At 46.8% G+C, this 20,385-nt stretch overlaps 1 protein-coding gene across 1 annotated transcript in view; it reads left to right on the top strand.

Annotated features, from left to right (window-relative positions):
* RPS6KA1 (ribosomal protein S6 kinase A1) overlaps positions 1–20,385 on the top strand; it is a 64,199-nt gene that overhangs the window by 6,040 nt on the left and 37,774 nt on the right. The window contains exon 2 of the mRNA XM_044997995.1: positions 5,056–5,100. Coding sequence (XP_044853930.1) covers positions 5,056–5,100 — 45 coding nt within the window. The remainder of the gene's footprint in view (positions 1–5,055; positions 5,101–20,385) is intronic.

The following is a 20,385-nucleotide window of genomic DNA, read 5'->3' as shown; positions in this document are numbered from 1 at the left end:
TCTGAAAGTGATGCACTAGGGTATTTCTGGAGCAAGTGACAACTAAAACCAACGCTACAGGTGGCATGTCAGATTACCCTCTTAATCTGCACTTTCCTCAGACACAGAGCAACACGTGCTGGAAAAGTTGGGCAGACAGACTGCTGACTCCCAGCAGAGATGCCCGTGAGATGCAGTTTCTGTAGTTTGAACTGCTCTTCCTGGCCGGTCAGTGTCAGCCTCCTGTTAATACACAACACTCAGGGTTCAAGAGCCAAGTCTCATACAATGGAATTCTTGCAGCAGGCACTGCCTGGTCAATACCTATGACACTCTCACCAGCACTGCTCTCTTCTGAGTCACCCTGGGGTGGGGCAGTCAGGTAGCCTTATGTTTGGAAACAAGAGAACAATTTTCTGCCTAGATTGTCTTTGACTGTGCCACATATAGCTGGTTAGCTGTGTACGTATATAGTATGTAGGATGGAGCCTTGAAAGAGGTTTCTTACAAGACAAAAAGATGAAGCTGAAAAACCCATACATTTGTTCAGGTGTACTTATAAAGCAATAAACTGCAGCATGTTACCTGTGAAGATGACTACTATACATGTCAGGACAGAGATATGTACATAACTCCAGGTGGGTCACAGAGATCTAAATGGAAACCACCAGGTGAGGCGGTAAAGGGTTTTTGGGGTTTTTGGGAGGGGGGGAGGAGTCTTGGCTTAAAGTGTGCAGGCTTCTTCCAGCAAAGCTAAGTTGCACAGCAGTTTGAAAAGTGACTCATTTGTTGGATGAATTTGGTTCCCGGTGGAAGCACGTGTGTGCGTGCAAAGCACTCCCTGGAATGTGTGCTTTGTTTTGATTTCTCCCAGCATCCCTACCACTCCCAGGCAGGATTACAGTCCATCACAAATAGCTTTCTGCCGAACCCGTGCTGTTTGACAGGAGGAAGTCAGAAATGTGGTACTTAAGGGTACGTGCCAAATGCTTAGGAAGCGGGAAGAGGCAATAGGGTAAAAGGGGGAGACGCTGCTGGGATAGACAGTACTCCTTCAGCTCACTCGGTGCTTTGAAACCTTGTGATTCAATTGTCCCTTCTAGCCAAAAATCTCAAAGCCCAAGGAACTCTGTGGCAGAGCCGAGTATCACACCCAGGTGTCACGTGCCTTACCCACACTCTCTTGCTTTCCTCCTGTTAGATAGCATAGAAAGAGATGTTCTTCTCGGCGTGGTTGTGGATGCGTGTTCCACAAGCACTCAGGTGCGCTTGTGGAGAACTTCGCATACCAGTACATGTGGGGGCAGCGCATGTGCCCTACGTCAGTGGCTCTCAACCTTTCCAGGCTACTGTACCCCTTTCGGGAGTCTGATTTGTCTTGCGTACCCCAAGTTTCACCTCACCGAGCTACTTGCTTACACAATCGGACATAAAAATACAAAAGTGTCACAGCACACTGTTACTGAAAACGTGCTGACTTTCTCATTTTTACCGTATAATTATCAAATAAATTAATTGGAATATAACTATTGTACTTACATTTCTGTGTAGAGAGTAGTATAAATAAGTCATTGTCTGTATGAAATTTTAGTTTGTACTGACTTGGCTATTGCTTTTTATGTAGTCTGTTGTAAAAGTAGACAAGTATCTAGATGAGTTGATGTACCCCCTAGAAGACCCCTGCGTACCCCCCAGGATATACATACCTCTGGTTGAGAACCACAGCACTTCACCTCCTTGTGTCTCCTCCTGAGGCTATTTAAGGGCGTCTGAGTTTCAGGTTGGCCAAAGTCTGTTTTCAGTTACTGTGGATTGCTTGGGTGCAAATGAAAGCAGAGTTTGGCCCACGTGAACCTCGGTTCACTCTCCTGGCATGTGCCTTTAGTAGCCTCTGAGTGGCTGCTAATTAAATGTGAACTTCTTCAACTTAAAATGGGCATTCCACCTCTTGTCAGACTTATTTTTTAAATACATAAACAACCCTTACAAAGCTGGAATTTTAATGAACAGTGACTTATGAATTGTCTATCAGAAACAACTGAGCCAATAAACACGAGCACCCTTCTACGCTGGTGCTAGCAAGGAGGCACTCTCCTCTATGCAACAAAAAGATCTTACTTCATTTCTTAAATATTCTTTGTAGGCTAATGCCACTGACAGCTTCTCCTAAACAATACATCTGTAATCTCTTGGAAATGCTTAGTTAGTTCTTCTGCTAGTTTGGTTCCGTAGTGGTACCATTATTTTTCTCTGGCCACTTATGGTTGAAAATACTTCTGATTCTTTAAACTGCACAAGTGTATGAGAGGAAACAAAACGTGTTTTGGTCCTTTCTAAGCGGCTGAGTTAGAACAAGCAGCTCTGATATCTTCGGGAATCTGGCCCTAAGTCCTTATTAAACCACATCTAACACCGCCTTTTTGGATGCTGCATGAATAACTGGTGGATGTGACTGAGAAGTATATGTCTGCATGTATCTGTATCAAACTACAAACTCCATTTGTAAATGCCATTTTGGCTGTAAATGGTGCTGGGCCGTCATGTTGTGTTTTACCTCCATCTTGAACTGGGATTCCAGAAGGTGCCAAGAGAAATCCTTGTGCCTAAAGCAGTCGGGAGTCATTAATCTGGATGGTTTTCTATTCAAAAGGAAGCACTCTAGGACAACTGAGCTGGCTGCAGCCTAGGGGAACCAGTTTTACCGACTGGACTGCATAGGCCAGATTGAAGTGCATTTCACACAATACAAAAAACGGGTCACCCGATGAAATTAACAGGCAGCAGGTTTAATGCAAACTAATAGTACTGTTTCACACAATGCACAACTAACCCGTGGAACTCATTACCATGGGGTGTTGTGATTGCCAAAAGTATAACTGGGTTCAAAAAAGAATTAGATATGTTCATGGCAGATAGGTCCATCAATGGCTATTAGCCAAGCTGGTCAGAGACACAACCCCATGCTCAGGGCAACCCTAAGCCTCTGATTGCCAGAAACCAGGAGTGGAAGATGGGTGGATCACCCTGTAATTGCCCTGGTCTGTACACTCCCTGAAGCCCTGGTACGGGCCACTGTCCCACGCAGGATAGTGGGCAAGATGGAGCATGGTCTGACCCAGAATGGCAGCTCTTGTGTTCTCTTATGTTGCTTACCTGAGCTGCTCAGGCTAAGGAATGTGGCAAGGGTGCCAAAGTCTTTCCACGAACCCCAACTGAGTAATCCCTGTTCCTGGCAGCTCTTAGGTACATGCTTGATTTTCCCCATTGAAGTCAATAGCTTTTTAAGCATGTGCTTAAGTCCACACTTTAGAGAAGCAACTGATTGTACCACAGGCTGAGACTGATCTCTCCCTAGGGTAAACTGGAGGCAACTGGAACTACATTGGTGTGAGATCAGAATTGGGCCCTATAGGTGTAAATATTGCAGGGCTAATGTCAGTCTAGCAGGCAGGGATTCGCTCTCTTCTGTAACTGACATGGCCATGCTGTGAATTGGAGTGGCTCTAAATTCACACATACAAGGTATTGCTCGGGGCATAGCTCTCCTAGAAAGGGGGATCACCTACATCTTGGAGACTACCAGCTGTTTTTCCCTGCGCTTATCTTTGAAGACTAAATTTGTATGTGAAGAGCTGAGTCTGTCCTCCCTGTGCTAAACTCTTTATCAGGAGTTCGCCACCAGCTGGTATGCATGAAGTTCAAAAGTGTGTGTGCAGTACTTCATGACAGATGTGGAGCACCAGTAAGAGATGAATCCCTGTAGTGTTAAAGTGAGACTTGGTTAGTGTCACACTCCAAAAGCTGTCATACCAGAGATCAATAAATGCAAGTTTTCTCTGCCTTGTTTTAAAAGGGCATGAATTAAACGGGGGCAAAACATCACTTCTTGTTAAGTGTTATGAAAGCTTGACACCAATCTCAGAAAAACAAAAACACTTCATCTTAACAAAAGTTGATTTAAGCCCCTCCAACTCCACAATGTTTAAAACTCACATTACAATGCTTAGAACGTGAGGGTGACGTGGGTTTTTTACCCATGAAAGCTTATGCCCAAATAAATCTGTTACTCTTCAAGATGCCACCGGACTCCTCGTTGTTTTAATTTCATTGCCTTTTGTTGCTCCAGTTGAGATGCAAAAAAATAAAGAGCATAAACAGAGATGAGGCAAGTAGATTTCTCAAATTCTTTCACTTCTCAGCTAAGTTTATTAATAAACACAGGTAAATTACTTTTACAGGGGGAAGGATTTTTACAAAGCGTTCCTGCCACTCTGCTAACTATCAGATATCTGTGTCTAAGCAAATATCTTCCACCCATCTTCACCCCCCAAGTCGTCTTGCTCCTCCAGGGCTGCCATCTTGCCCTGGGAATGAAAGCGTTGTCAAACTCAGCAACAGGCTGTGTGACCAGCGCTTTGATATTACAGGCATAAGTCACCTATCATGACTTCACTGCAGATTCCAGCCATAGAAGTTTGGCTCGCAGGATAGTATTTATTGAGTGGAAAGGGCCAAGTGCTGCCTCAAGCCAAACAGGTGGTGCAGAAGTTCCTGGGGCACCGTTAGCAGTGATGTAAATATCAAGTATAAGCCCATCTTAAAATGGGTATCAGCGGTAAAACTGTAACTTCCCATCTGGGATTCATTCAGTGCAAAAGTGTAACATACACATCCATCTTGGCGTGTAGCTTTTCCCGCTAATACAAGAGTGTAAAGCTGACGCAGCTCTGCCTTTCCTTTAACCTATACCCTCAGCAGCCAATGTTCACAGAACAGCAAGCATGCATAAATCACACTCACTTGGCTGAGTTCCAAAATGGTGCTGATTATACCAGGTCTTTTTTGGTTGAAATGTCAGGGTTTTTTGACCAGCTCCACTTGTCATGTATATCTGATGTGTAAGGGACACAGTTGTGCTGTATGTTATAAATCTGGCCCACACAATTTATGGCGGTTTCATCACCTTCTAGCCTAGTATAAAAGTCTATTCAGGTAAACTTAACAGTCCCTCTCCAAAATGGCATTTTCATAGTGCCTGGCATTTGCTAACAATGGATTCTTCTTTGCATTTTGCAGAATGGGCAGGCTGCACCAGAAGAAGGCGGGAGACATCCATCAAAGGTAAAAAAAAAAAAACAACCAAAAACAAATGTAGCATTTTCAAGTCTCGAAAACATTCCTCTGAGCTGTACATTACACTGCTATGTGTGGCCTTTCCTCCGGAGCCAACTGAGTCATCCTTCATTTTATGGGGTGTGGAGAGGTGATGGTTTAAAATCTGCTGCTCTGTTGCTAACTGGGAGTGGCGGGGGGAGGGAGGGAGGGACGGTGGCAGGCAGAGGAAGGGTTGAATGCCTGTGTCATGCCCCGTCCTTGCCCTCTCACTTTCCCCTAGACTTGCATATACAATTTCACCAAACCAGCATCTTGAATATTCTCAATCACTCTCCTCCCAATGGAGCTGCTGCAAAATGCACTGGAGATGGGCTCAGTGGTTAGAGCAGAGGACTAGCAGTCTGGACTCCTGGGATTGGTTGGTGGCTCTGATACTGACTTGCCCTGTGACCTTAGGCAAGTCTCTTTACCTTTCTGCGTCCGTTTCCCCATCTCTGGAAATGTTAATAGAAATCCACAGCAAATTGTGAGACTTGATTGTCAGTGCAACTGTCTTCAGGTTCTCCAAGTGCAAAGTATTTCCCTCTACACCTATTCTTTATCTTTTGTACCTGGGTGCTTCACAGTCTTTAATTTATTTATCCTTGCAACACACTAGTGATTTCTACATCCCTTTTCAGACCCTTGCAAGGCAGGGCTAAGGTAGGTGCTATTGTCCCCATTGTACAGATGGGGAACCGAGGCACAGACTGGCTGGGATTTGCCCAAGGTCACACAGGAAGTCCGGGCCAGAGGAGGGAATTTTACCTCCTCTGAGGCTAGCACTCTAACCGGGGCTCATCCTTCTGCTCTATAGGCCTAATGCCCTTTCTAGTCTAAATGTGAGCTATATAGTGTTGAGGAATTTGATATCAGGGATGTGTTTTCCCTGAGATGAACTAGCATCCAGTAGGAGGAAGGAGGCTCAAACTGATGGTCTGCCTCTTAGCCTACAGGGACATCTTGCAACTTGCTGTTAGTCTAACCCTAAGTTGCACGAATGCTGCTGCCTTGTTTCTCTACCTGCTGCACAAGGTTGCTCATGCTGAGGAGTGGAGAAGAATGGCTGTCTGTTTCCCTTCAGGGTCCCATAAGCCCTTCAGTATGGGTAGATGAGTATTTAAAATGTAGCTTTCCAATATGCTAATATTATGGCTGTGGAGAGAGGCATTGTGGAATATGCAACACCTATCACAAGTCATGATGAATGGATTGTCCATCAGAGTCCATTCGACACATTCTCTCCTGATCAGGAGTCACCCTCAATATCTGATGTGTATCCTTGAAGGAGTTTTCAGTCTGACACCGCATTTTAGCCTATGGATTTTTCTTTCCTTTCTGTTGGCCCTGGAGGTTGATTTTGATTGTGTTCCAGTAAGTGAGTTTCCCACTTCCTTAGATTTTAATTTTGTGCCATTTAAAGAAGTTTAAATGGAATAGCTGTTGTCTTGCCTCTCTAGGGGTTGATGCCGAAAGAACCAATTCTTGTAAGCCAGTTATCTTCTCCAGACTTGTGCCTTGGCTTTTAATAAAGCTAATGTTAAAAAATGATATATTACATAGGTTGAGGAAAAGTGTCTGTACATCCGGGTTTAGTAATTAGATTATTCACATTTGTATCTTGACCTATTCCTGACTATTTTGGGTCTCTGTTCTTCAGCTTTCCAGTCTGATCTTAGGGGTGTCATCTTAGTGGCGTAAAAGTAGCATGTAGAACCTGATGCTGACTCAGGACCAGGCATCTCAAGATCAGAGGTAATGTGCACCTCTCTGTGTGGAGAATACAGCTGGGCCGTGGTTCTTTGCATTGCTAGAGCCCTTCCCTGCCAGAGGGGTTGCATCCTCTGGCTGGATTCCCACTGGCTTGCTGAGGCTCATTGTGGGACTTGCCTCTTTCATCTTTAAGCACGTTACTGAGCTCTTCACTGTAAATGCCGCTGAAGGACAGCAGCCCTTGCTACCTCAAGTAGTCTTTACAAATTTGGGATTTCTTTTAGTACGGTGATCTTACATGGGAAGACAACCCAGCTGATCCCGCTTTAGACTCCGCTCTATAGAAAGTGAGGCTGTGGAACTTCTGTTCCAATCTGCAAGTGGGTCTGCAAGCACCTTAATCATTAAATCAGCCCCCCCCCCTTCATGAGGCTGAGACGGTTACCACTTTACAAGTGGGAACTCTGAGGCAGAGTGAAGTTAAGTGACTTGCCCAAGGGCTCACAGCAAGTTGGTGGCAGCTGGGAAGGGAGCCCAGGAGTCCTGAAGGCTCCTGTCTTGTTCGAGCCACTGGGTGACTATTTGTGCCTTTCTGAATTTGCCATGGCCTCCGTGACAGTCACACTGACGACAAGCCACTACACATTGCTAACCAAAACCTTCCCATCCCAGTCCAGGGCTTCAGTAACATAATTTGTGAAATATCTGTTTGGGATAATAACCCCTTATTTATCTTGTAAAAAGTAGAACTGGTGTTTTCAAGCAGAAGCGCATGCAAAGGAAGTCCCTACTGAAACCCTTTTCCTCTGAAATGGCACGGCTAACTCTGAAATACCCAGTAATTAGCTCAACCAATTCTGGCAGGGTGCTAGGCCTGGATATCAGCAGAAAAATCTCCAAGGGTATCTTGCTTCATGTTTTCAGATCACTGAACCTGCTAGTTTGAGGTCAGGTTGTCAGCAGTTGCTTGCTGCATTTGTAGAACTGGTGGTTGCACCTTTAGAGTCAGTAAGAAAAATTAGGTTAAGAAAAATTCCTCTGCATCTGTTGCATGCCTTTCTGATCTGCTGTGGCTGTGTTTGGAATAGTGGTAAGAGTAAACACTTTATTTGGGGGTTTTATTCACTACCCTTTTACAACTAAGGCCACGTCTACACCAGACACCTCACAGCTGTACCGATGCAGCTGCGCCACTGGATGGGTCTCCGCTGTCGCCGCTCTATGCCGATGGGAGGGAGCTCTCCCACCGACATAATTAAACCACCCCCAAGGAGTGGCGGTAGCTATGTCAGCAGGAGAGCGTCTCGCACTGACATAGCACTGTCCACACCAGCGCTTCTATCAGTGTAACTTATGTTGCTCATAGGTGTGTTTTTTTCCACACCCCTAGCGACATAAGTTTCACTGACAAAAGTGTAAAGAGAACCTAATTCTGCAATCTCACCTAAAAATAGCCTTCGTCGGTGAGATCAGCAGATAACGAGGATTACTCAGCACCCACATGTACTGCAGCCCGCCACTCCCTCTGTCCCCACGAACTCTGTGTAGCCAAAATGTGTACTTTTTGTTGTGCAATAAGTGAAGGTATGCTCTCTAGGGACCTGTTTGATGTCCATCTAAAAGAACCAGATTGGGACCTCACTGGGTTCTGTATAAATCTTATGCTACCAGTAGGTAGTTTTCCTCCTACTCCCATAAGGGACTGTTCTGGTGGTGTGATATTGCATGTGCTACCTCTTCGCTGTCAGACATGGAGCACGGTAAAAGCTAGTGGACAAGGCTAGGAGTCAGAGCTCCTGGGTTCTATTCTCAGCTCTGGCGCTGACTTGCTGTGTGGTCTTGGGCAAGTCACTGTGCCTTAGTTTCCCTGTCTGTAAAATAGGGATAATTTGTGGGTGGGTTACTGCTTGCAAAGTTTCTTGTGATCCTTGTATGAAAGCATTATGCTAAGAACTGCTGCTTTGTACAACAGCGGTATTGTGGGCGTTGTAGGGCAACGTGCATTTTGAGAGTGCACTTGACATCCTTATTGGGACCAGCCTCGACACTCTCTGGTGTGTGTCAGTCTCTTCCAGTGGGCCAAGATCGATGCAGTTGGAATGATGCACTGTATGAGTGTAATTGTAACTCCACCGTCCTTGGCATTGAGCCCTATGTTCTGAAATGAACCATATTATGACTCTTCTCGTGTTCTGGAAGGTGGGACTCCATTAAAGTCTTGCCGTCGCAAGTCTGTGCAAGCATCCTTCCTCACTCCTGCTCTGTGAGCACCTTGGCAGCGCCTGCAACTATGCTGGGGGTGGGAGGAGTTATGTCTGTTGACTTCTGAGTTCAGACCTGCTTCGCACTCAGTAATTGTCTTGGGGAAAGGCAGCGTGACTCTCTTCAGGAGAAGCAAAGAAATCTGAACTAATAGTCCAACCTTTCAGATCCTCCTTGTAAGGAACCCACAGGCTGAAGATGACAAACCCCATACAGTATAAATGAGCATGAGAGTCATGCTTACCAGAGTGCTGTTGGCATGCCCAGTACAGTACAGCCTTGAACTGCCCTGGCTCCAGGAAGCTTGCAGTCTAATTGTTAGACAACATTAGTTCAGATCCACAATACTTGGATCCAGCCCTAAACCAAGCAGGCTTTAGAAAAAGGAAATTATGTGAGTAAAAGCTTAAACTGTTGGTGTTGCTATTCCTGCTAAGCTCCACTGCGTTTGTTATTGGCCTTTAGGATGGACATAAAGGACACTGCCCAGGCAAACGAGTTCTATAAATTGTCTAGGACTCCCATTGGTTGCTGAATGAAGGAGTCTTTTTTTCTTTCTTGTTCTGTATCAGTGGCACAGACCTTTTATTGCTTATAGAATAAGGTCAGTAACACTTACATCTAGGCCACCCCCTACCAGCCTGTTAACATTTATTTTCAAAGCTGTTTGAGAGGCCTCCGTTTTTCCTTTATCTTCATTTCCTTTGACCCCCTGTCCCCATCAGGAAGTGTCATAGGGGATTTAAGGCAAGACCCCCTTCTCAGCCTTTTTATGATCAGGAGCCATCACGCAAGAGATGGAAGATGTATATACCCAGGAACCAAACCTCTGCAACATCCACTGCCACTTCATACTCTAAACCCCAGGCAAAGGGTTTCTTTTAACGGGACCGTCAAGACCTGCTTCTCTTTAGTGATGACTCTTCGCTCCCCTGTTCTGATGTTTGGAGGCTGCTTTACCTGATTGGTCAGAAACTGGGAGGCCTTAACGACAGACAAATGGGTATCTTATTATCCATGGTGGCTATCTGATAGTTTGACAGCTCCGTCCCACAAACCTCCTTCCTGGTTTCTCTTCAGGGATCACTCTCACGAGGAGATTTTATGACAGGAGGTGAACTCCTTACTCCTCCAGGGAGCCATAGAAAACATACCTTAACACTGTGGGAAGGGACTCTATTCTCTTTACTTCTTGATTCCCATGGAGGAGGGAAGTCAGTTCTTGAGGTACATCAGTTAAACAAGTGTTCTGTTCAGCCTTTTACCTTTCCTAGGTGTCTGCGTCAATCCTCGTTGGCCCTCACGAGTGTATCGACTTCTCAAAAGACTTCAGGCCATGAGAGCACTCATACACCAGGTCACTATCGGACTCAGGATGTCAGTCAGAACTTGCCTTTTCCCTCCTTGGCCACGTGGCTTCCTGCACACATGTGATGCCGGTCACCAGGCTACAGCTATGATGCCTACAAGCCTGGCTTCTCTCAGCGTACTTGCCAGGGAAGAGCATCATGAATGATTGTCACAATTCTGCCAAAGCTATTAGTCTCTCTTATCTGGCGGACAAAACCGGAAGAGATTCAGGTAGGGATCCCTTTCCTTGCACAGACACCCAAGATAACCATCGCTACCAATGCCTCCCTCTTGGGTTGAGGTGCACACGTGGCCAATCATATGGCTCAGGGCATTTGGACCCCAGGAGTCCGGAATGCACGTCAACTTACTAGAACTTAGGGCAGTGGTTGGGCTTGCAATGCCTCGTCCTACTCATCCAATCCAAATGTGTTCAGATAATGCCAGACAATATGACAACAGTCTTTTATATAAACAAGCTAGGGGGGAATGAGATCTCTCTTCGTGCATAGAGGCAGTCATCCTCAGGGCTGTGTGACGTTTAATGTACCACTTCCAATCAGCAGCATATTTACCGGGGCTCAAAGGTCCCCAGTGGACTACCTGACCAGACACTTTTCCGCAAATCTAGAATGGGAGATTCATGATCCAGTTCTCAATGATGTCGTCCCTCAGTGGAGGATAACAGCTTGGGACCTTTTTGCTTCACAGGTGAACAGAAAGCTTCCTCAGTACTGCTCCAGAGCAGCCCTGGGCAAAGACTTATTAGGAGATATTTTCCTGACGTTGTGGAAGTGTCATCTGGAGTATATTTTCCCTCCAGTTCCATTGATACCACAGGTTTTAGGGAAGATCCGCCCAGACAGAACTTGAGTTATCCTCATTGTGCTCAACTGGCAGAGACATTGCTGGTTCATAGATCTGTTGAAGCTCTCAGTGCGATCACCCATGAACATCCCAGTGTTACTAGATCTTCTAATGCAACCTAGCGGCAAGATCACACAACGCAATCCAGGGCCACTGCAACTCAGAGCCTGGTATTTGGATGAGCAGCAGAGATGGAACATTCATGTTCCAAGAGGGTGCAATCCATCCTTAACCAAAGTAGAAAAGATTGTACGAGAAGCTGTTACTCAGCTAAATGGAAACGTTTCTCTGCTTGGGCTCATCAACGGAATTTGTGTCGGAACTTCACTGGAATCCCTGGGAGGATCTATTTATTCTCTGTGGGTACATTTTGCAGCAATCAGCTCTTGCCATCCTCCCATGGATAACCATACAATGGTCACGCATTCTGTCAACTAGATTTTTGAAGGGGATTCTCAGATCCTTTCCACCAGTGGTGAAGTTGACACCTCAATGGGATCTCCATTTTTTTTCCTGTCATCTCTTACTAAGACTCCTTTTTTTTGAGTCCCTGGTCATATGCTTTATGACCCCTCTGTCCATGAAGGTGGCCTTTCTGATAGCTATAACATTGGCCAGAAGAGTCAGTGAACTGGGAGCACGTAGGGCAGGCCCAGCATATGCTGCCTTCTATAAAGAAAAAGTCTCTCTAAGTCCCCATCCCAGATTCAGACCCAAGGTAGTTTCTGAGTTTCATATGAGTAAGGTCATCGATCTACCTGTATTTTTTCTTTAACCATGTGCCTTTGGAAGAGGAGAGAAGATTCGGAGGGCTTCGGCATTTTAACTGCAAAGAACAAAAGATGTTAGAAAGACACCTAAACTAAACATCTCGGGTTGTATTATCTTTTGGTACCAACTAGCTGGCATCCCTCGCCCAGGAAGAGTAAGGGCTCATTCCACCAGGGGGCAAGCTACTTCAGCTGCATCTCTGAGACGCCCATACCCATACTAGAGATACGTAGGGCAGCTACTTGGAGCTCTTTGCAGACATTCACAAGACATTACGCCTTGGTACGGTTCTGGGCTGTGGACATAGGCACCAACTTCCTCTCTACCTGGGGGGTGCTCAACCCTCCCCTCTGCCCCTGCCCTGCCCCCACTCCAACCCTTCTCTCAAGCCCCCACCCCGCCTCTTCCTGCTCCCAGCTGCACCCCCACTCCACTCCTTCCCCCAAGGCCCTGCGCCCTTCCTGCTTCTTTCCGCCCCTCCCCTGAGCACACCCTATTCCCACTCCCCCCTCTCCCTCCCCCTTCCAGCACCTCCTGCATGCCACTGAACAGCTGTTCCACGGTGTGCAGGAGGCTCTGGGGGCGATGGGGAGGACTTGATCAGCCAGGTTGCCAGCCGGAGGGAGGCGCTGGGGGAGGGAGGCAGCTTGGCTGCCGGTGCGTGCTAAGCACCCGCTAATTTGTTTCCGTGGGTGCTCCAAGAGTCAGTGTGCGGTGGGGACAACACTACTACAGTCAGTTCTCTCCTATGCCCTCTCACCGACCTGTTTGACTACTGCTTAGTAATCTCCCATGTGTGGAATACACATAGGGGCTATTACTTGAAGCAGAAATGCAGGTTCTTACTTGTAACTGGAGGTTCTTTTGAGATGTGTGGTCCTGATCTGTATTCCACTACCCTTGCTCCATCCCCTGTGCTGCGGATTTGTTACACTTCAGTAAGAATGAGAAACTGGGGAGGCGTCGGCCTGGACCTCGATTTATGCCCTCATTTGGGAGCACAAGGAGAGCTGTGGTATGTGTGGGGGCCAACAGATGCTGTTTGCAAGAAATTCCAGACTCAGGTGCATGGAACACATGCACATCCCATGTGCGGAACATAGCGAGGGACCACACATCTCAAAGAACCTCCAGTTACAGGTAAGTAATCTCCATCCCTCCTTCCTCCACATCCCCCCCCCGGCTCCCCATCCATTGAGAGAACTTTTTCCAGTGATGGTCTCTGGGAAGCAGACAAAGGGTTAATCCAAACTATCTCTGTATTGGTAGTGGAGTATGTTGCACAACGGATACTCTGGCTCTGATCTAGCCTAAACCAGGAGGGAGTTTGTAACATCTCTGCTCACAAAGACTCACTGGCTGCCTTGCATAGAAACAGTCCAATGTCAGAAGGGAACTTGGGTGCTTGCTCAGAAAAGCTGTGCTGCTTTTGGGGCCCTATTGGCTTATTAAATAGGCCAGGGGTGGGCGTAGGTCTTCCACAGAGCACATCAGCTCGTCTAGATATTTACCTAATTTTACAACAGGCTACATAAAAAGCACTAATGAAGTGAGTAAAAACTGAAACTTCACACAGACAGAATGAGAGAGTCCGCAATTTGTCAGTAATTGTGTGGCTGTGACACATCTGTTGTAAGCAAGTAGTTTTTAAGTGAGGTGAAACTTGGGGGTACACAAGACAAATCAGACTCCTGAAAGGGGTGCAGTAGTCTGGAAAGGTTGAGAGCCACTGGATTAGATTGACTGGCAGTGTCTGCATTAGCCTCGTGGGGCGTAAATCCTGTTCAGTTCTCAGCTAAACTGACCGTTCTAAAATCTAAAGAGCAGAGCAATGAGCTGCCTTGCTAGGCTGCTGATTCCACAGCTGGTTAACGGGAATAGAAAGTAACTAATTCAACAGGAAAAATGGAACTTCTTTGATGGAATATACATTCAAACACTGGTTAATTAGCTCAAGGGCATGTTGCATACTCTTAAAGAATTAATGCATAATGACTTGCTCTTAATGACCAGACCCAATCAGTGAAATCATTTCACAATGAACAGAGTTGACTTCCAGTGCTGAAGCTGGGACCACTCTTCCTCTGTGACAGTAAAACTAATACCCGCTGCTGAGCCGGTGATCTGCATATCCCGTGGTTATAATGATAGTCCCTCATGAAAACGGGGCGGGAAGTGAATGAGTAAACACCTCTCGCAGTTCTAGTTCAACACCATAAAAGAGACCTTTGAAATCTCCTAGCCTCCGCACTACTGTGGTATGCGTATCAGTGCCACACCTGATTCCATGCTTGATCTGAATCTTGTTCTTGGATCGTTTTGAGCAGTGGATGGCATGCGGTGGGGTGGAAGAAGTGGACCTGGCACAGAGATGCAGGGCTGTAGGAGCATTAAAAGGGGGTTTCTAAGGCAGTGGTATCCTGCAGGGGAAATTCCTAGGAAAAGCTAATCTCGGGGAAAGCTTAGGCGGAACTTTGTCTCACCACCTTCATAAAACCCAGCCACAGGAAAGAGCTGTGTTTGGCCCAGTGTGTGTGTATGTTCCCTTTCCCAGCTGCACGTCCCATTCATCCTCTGTCTACAATTGCAGCACCCCCACAAATCTCTTTTCTCTGATACCACAAAGCTTTCTAATTTACCTGCATCACCACTGCCACCTCGGCAGAACGTCTCTGGTCAATCGTGAGCAGTGGAGTGACATTTGGGGCCTGATGCAGCAAGTTCAGTGACCTATGTTATAAAGGGGAGGCATTTAGTAAAATCGGTTCACCACAGGGTTCTGGGGAAGCAGCACCTCTTGTGATAAAGCCAGCGTAGTCAGAAGCTTTATTTCAAGTGTAAACCTTTGTGCTTGGTACTGTCCAGCTCTGCTCTGTAGCTCATTGAAATGAGGTTTAGATGGATTATTATGATCCTCTTTCCCCAATCTGATGAGTGAGAAGGGCTGGGCTCAGTTCCTGTTGTCTGGGTGGTCCAGGCGAGCCGTCCGGTGGGGCACATGCTGCAGTCCACCCTGCAGGGACCGGGAACGCAAGCTGGTTTACCCAAGGGAGGGACTGGGGAGTTGCCTAGAGATGAGGGGAGAGAACACAGTGGGAAGGGAATGCTGCTCTGGCTTACTTACTAGTCTCAGTGGAGCCGAAAGACGAGAGATTAGACCCATAGATGAGAGGGAGAACAAGGTGGAAATGGGGGGAGGGATGGAGATGACAGGCCACTCCCTGCCCTCACTTATGCGTGTGGCACAAGATGTCCCACTGATGTCAGTGGGACTGCATAGGTATATCTCAGGGTAGCGTTTGGACCATAAGTTTCAGTAACCCCTAGACGCTCGCCTGCATTAGGACATGTGACAGTGTCTTATGGCTCCTCCCTTTGGATATGGGGCGGGGGGTGACAGGCTGCTCTTATGGGTGAGGTTTCACTTTGTCTTTATCGCGTAGATATCTCTAAACTGTGTCCCAGTAACACTTTCAACTTATGAACTACAAGCCCTTTGGTAGCTGTGATGCCCCATCTGATGGAAGGAGTTACACAGCTCCCGGCAAAGGGGGTTGTCTCTAGTGCTATAAACAACGCTGTCTCTTTGTGCACCCATACCTGGGTGACTGGTTGATGCAGACAAAAGACAGAGAGATCCTGACCATGAGCTGTGTGTTGTCTCCCTTTGAATCCAGCAACCAGGTGCTGTGTGGGCCTTTTTCTCCCAGGCACTAGTCTCTCCTGGGACCAGCTTGATGCTCTGCAAGGTCAACCACAAGCTGATTCCTCTTGTAGCCTCTGATCGTGAATCAAGGAGCTGCCTATGTTAACGGTCATCTCCATTACCGCCTGGGTACATCTTCATGCACTGGGCCCCATGAGGGCACATCTGAACCAGTGCCAAGGACGCTTCTTAAATCAGTTTGCTCCACCTATCCCTTGATGGTCACTTGTCTCCTGAATCCCAGCTTGATGCTGCCTGTCTATCTGGAGATGGCCAGCCTCTCACGCAGAGTGGTGCATGGCAGGAACATCAAATAGGGATTGCCCCTGAAAACTGGTTTGTAGTTGCACTAGGCCAGGTTCCTTCAAAATACAGGTTATGGAGTATTAAGAAAACACCTGTTTCTAGTCATCAGAGAAAAGGATCAGCTGCCTAATCCAGACTGGTCCTCAATTCACCAAGTCAGCCATGACTTGAAAAATCAGGCAAAAACACCGGTGTAGCCTGAATCCCTAATACAGAGGTGCCCAGGTGGCAGGGGCCTGCCGTACCTGAGCCAGTGAAGCCCAGACTTGTCTACTGAAAACGCTGTCATTGTAAGTGGTTTTTAATTCAGTCTAAGCATAAGTCCTGCTGACAAGGAATGCCCAGCAGCGTGATCCTTGCCAATATTGCACAGCTGCTCTCATCTCGGCCTCTGAAAATGAGGGCTTTAAAAATAAATAAATCTAAAGGCTCCCCCTTGAAGCAGAGGCCCAATCTGTTGACACAGCTGCAGCAGCTTTCTCTAAGAATTGCAAAGGTCTGCTGCTGATCTGGGGCATGGGGAACAGACTGATGGCAAAGGTTGCTCAAAGATGGGCCAATATGAATGAACTGCAGAAGGCATCTGCAGTGGCTGGGTGTAATCTGTACTGCATTGCTCCCTGGAAATCAGCCTTCGCCTCTCCAGCCCAAGAACTGGTTGGTGCTCTGACTCTTAATTAGTCACTGCTTTTACAGCCTGTCACAGTTAAAGCCTCCTGTTTAAACTGGCTGGTCCCTACTTGTCAGCCAACTAATCAAGTGGTCTTAAATTTAATGTAACTGTAGTGCCTGACAGGCGCCTGGCTGTATTCCTGCCAGTGCTCTTGCTGTCGTCCTCTGCAAGGGTTGGCCTCTGCTTAATGGCAAGTTTCTCAAAGCGATTTAAAAAAAAAAATGCATCCCTGTTCGAGAAGCCTGGCCTCGGCTGAGCTGCAGACTTTAATGAATAATTGAATAGGGGTCAGTTTACAGGACTTGCACATGAGGAATGCAGTGAAGTTAGCAGCAGCCAGCGAGGCTTGCATTTGTAGCAATTTTGCTTGCAGAACTAGCTTGGCATTGCTGATTCAGAAATCGCTCCCCTTTTTAATTATGAATTCAGATAAAAACCGCCTCTGGCTCTTGGTGTTCCAAAGAAATTCCCTTACTCTGCTAGCTATCCATTGGTGCAAACCTGCGATATGTTCCAGCTCAAAAGCCATCCGTCTCTCTCTGTCTCCCTTCATAGCAAGACTCAGAAGAGAGCTATAAAGCAATGCCCCTCCTTTCAGCCCTTCATCTGCTGTGTTCTCTTGACCTGATAAGCTTTGCTGGCGCTGCTCTGGCTTTGAGGGCAGACTGTGATCACATTTTCAAAGGGGAACTGACTGTGATCCTAGAGAGTAATTTATAGTAGCATGCAGACTAGGAAGGAAACACAACAAAAACGGACAAGAACTCTGCCTGCATTTCTCCCAGCAGGGCTAAATAAGCTGCTACTCCCATCTTCCCGTGTGAGGAGATGTGTTCTGTTGCTTCATCTATAGCAGAGAGGGAAGGGCTGGGGAATGTTCCAAGCAGAAGCTCTGTGGTGAAGCAGAGATCTTTAGGGATAATACTGTTCTACATCTGTGATTCTTTACCACCATCATGCAAAGCATTTGTAAGATGCGTGAGACAAATGGCAGTTCCAAGTCCTGGAACTCCGAGAACTACAGATCTCATGACGCTAGGACTTTGCAATTCATTATTTTGTGAAGCTAGAGAGAGTTTATAATGTTTAACAGATTTAAAAACTTAGCTTTGAGCCCTGCACGCTTAACTTGACAGAAGATAATTTGGCTTTAAGGCTGGTTTAAACTTAAACCCAAGGTTTTCCCCATGTAGATATTCATGATCTCAGTGAAGATTGTGTTTTTTGTTTGTTTTTTAACAGCTTTACAAGTGTCAACTTTATGTGGGGGCTAAATGTAATTTTACAGAAGCAGTAAAATTCTTCTGTGGCTTCAGGTGAAACGATAGAATCATTGTTTTCCCTCACTGTTCTGCTGGCTGTCAAAGGCAACACAGATATATATGGCACAAGCCATGGTGGCTCTTCTGTGCTGCCCCACTGTAGCAAACCCTCAGAAGGAAATGCCAGGCTGGAACTGCCTGTGCTGTGCAAACAGGGTGGTGTTCAAACAATCTTGAACTTTGTATTAATAGCTCTTCTTGCTACACTAGTAAGCGATGGCTCTGAAGTTGTTTATCAAAGGCTATCTGGCTTAGAAAGGTGGCTAGCCACTTCCTCCTTGCTTCTAGTACAAACCATTAGTCTTTCTGCAGCATGAGAATTGGAGACCACACTGTCAAATGATTAGGATTTAAAAAAAAAACAACCCCCTGCCTCTTGCCATAATGATACTCAAAGGCAAAAGGGTTTTCTTCAGCAGTACCATGAAATCTTTGCTTGTATGGGGCTAGCTCAAACTGCCGTACAAACCTGCCATTGAAATTGGAGTGGTCCTGCCTTCAGCCACTCTTCTAGGTTTGGATGCTAATGACAGGTGTTGCAGTATCCACACCCTTCCCCAGAGGAATGATGGGCAGATATTTTGTTTTGAAGAAGGTATCAGTTTGGTGGTGGGTGGTTTTTTTTTTGTTTTTTTTGTTTTTTTTTTGTAAATTGGTCTCACCAAAACTCCGGCTCACTGCAGCTCTGGCTAATGAAGAAGGATTTCTGTTCTGTAGAGGGAGCAGTATCTGAAGATTGCTCTGTCGCATAACTTATTAATCAGCCATGTTAATTATGGTAGTACTAAGGGCCAACCACAAATAAGGCTCCATTGTACAAGGTACTATTTGAGTAGCAGTCCCTGTCCAATAAGGGGGGAGGGATAGCTCAGTGGTTTGAGCATTGGCCTGCTAAACCCAGGGTTGTGAGTTCAATCCTTGAGGGGGCCACTTAAGGAGCTGGGGCAAAATCAGTACTTGGTCCTGCTAGTGAAGGAAGGGGGCTGGACTCAATGACCTTTCAGGGTCCCTTCCAGTTCTATGAGATACATATATTTCCATATAGGTATTTATTTTTTTAACAATACAGTCTAAATACACAAGATAGGGAAAGGGGTATAGCACACCCAAGCAGAGTGAACAATGTGAAGATATTGGCAGCCATGTTAACTCCCTTACTTTGGAGGGTGGGGAGCAGGGGGTTTAGTTAGGAGATCAGCTAAATCGGAAGAACAGAGAAGAGGTCAGGGGCAGGGAGAAGAGAGTAAGATGGTGTAGGTGTGGCATGAGGCAAGGGTGACCAGATGGAGGGAGGGAGAGGGTTGGTGCAAACAGCCAGTCAGCTCATGGCAGAGAGTCCATTCAGAGAACTTCCTACAGTTTTGACTGTTCAAATTCCCTACTTAAGCCGGCCACATCTGCAATGACCAGCTGGAGTCTCCTGCTTGTTCCCTCTTTAATCCTTTCCCCAAGTGCCCTCTGTTTGGGTGGGTTTCCCCGGCACAGTTCTGGGTCTGGGGGTGGTTCTGGAGGGATGGATGGCACCAACTGGTCCTTATTTCCCCCCTCCTCCCAGTGCAGCAGTCTTTGCTCTGGCGGCTCTTCCTACCAGGTAGAGCAGGTGTCGGCAACCTCTGGCACACAGTGTCGGCAGGTTCGGCCGACCGCGGCTCCCACTGGCCGTCCCAGGCCAATGGGGGCGGCGATAAGCAGCGCGGGATGTGCTGGCCGCGGCTTCTCGACACCCTCATTGGCCTGGGGCAGCGAACCATGGCCAGTGGGAGCTGCGATTGGCCGAATCTGCCGCCGTGGCAGGTAAACAAACTGGCCTGGCCCGCCAGGGTACTTACCCTGGCGAGCCGTGTGCCAGAGGTTGCCGACCCCTGAGCTAGAGTCTCTGGCTGGTTCCTCTGCAGTTCTGCACTGGAAATGACAGTGCTATTGCTTTGGACTTGGAGTCAGGAATAGCAAATCAGCAGTTAGAGGCACATAAAACGACTCTGTTAAAGAGGCTGTGTGATCTAGTGGTGTCGGTGATTCACTGGGCTGAGGAGAGAAGTGATGCATCAGCTGAAATGCTTTAGCACACGTTGGCCCAGTTACTGCCTATTTTCGATGTGTTTTTGATTACTCCATCCTTTCACTTTTTGTAATGCTCATGTCGTCGCACCAGCAGGGCTTTCTTTGCTATTCTGTGTTAAACAGCAGGTGGGGGCTGAATGAATATGCTGGGCCTCCAGCGGAGCAATCCAACCCTCTATAACAGCACTGCTGAACGTACAGAGAATTCACACCCTCTTGGG

Source organism: Mauremys mutica, chromosome 23 (genome assembly GCF_020497125.1).
Source record: "Mauremys mutica isolate MM-2020 ecotype Southern chromosome 23, ASM2049712v1, whole genome shotgun sequence".
Taxonomy (NCBI): domain Eukaryota; kingdom Metazoa; phylum Chordata; order Testudines; family Geoemydidae; genus Mauremys; species Mauremys mutica.
The sequence above is the reverse complement of the archived record's forward strand: the minus strand, read 5'-3'. Positions and strand labels throughout refer to the sequence as shown.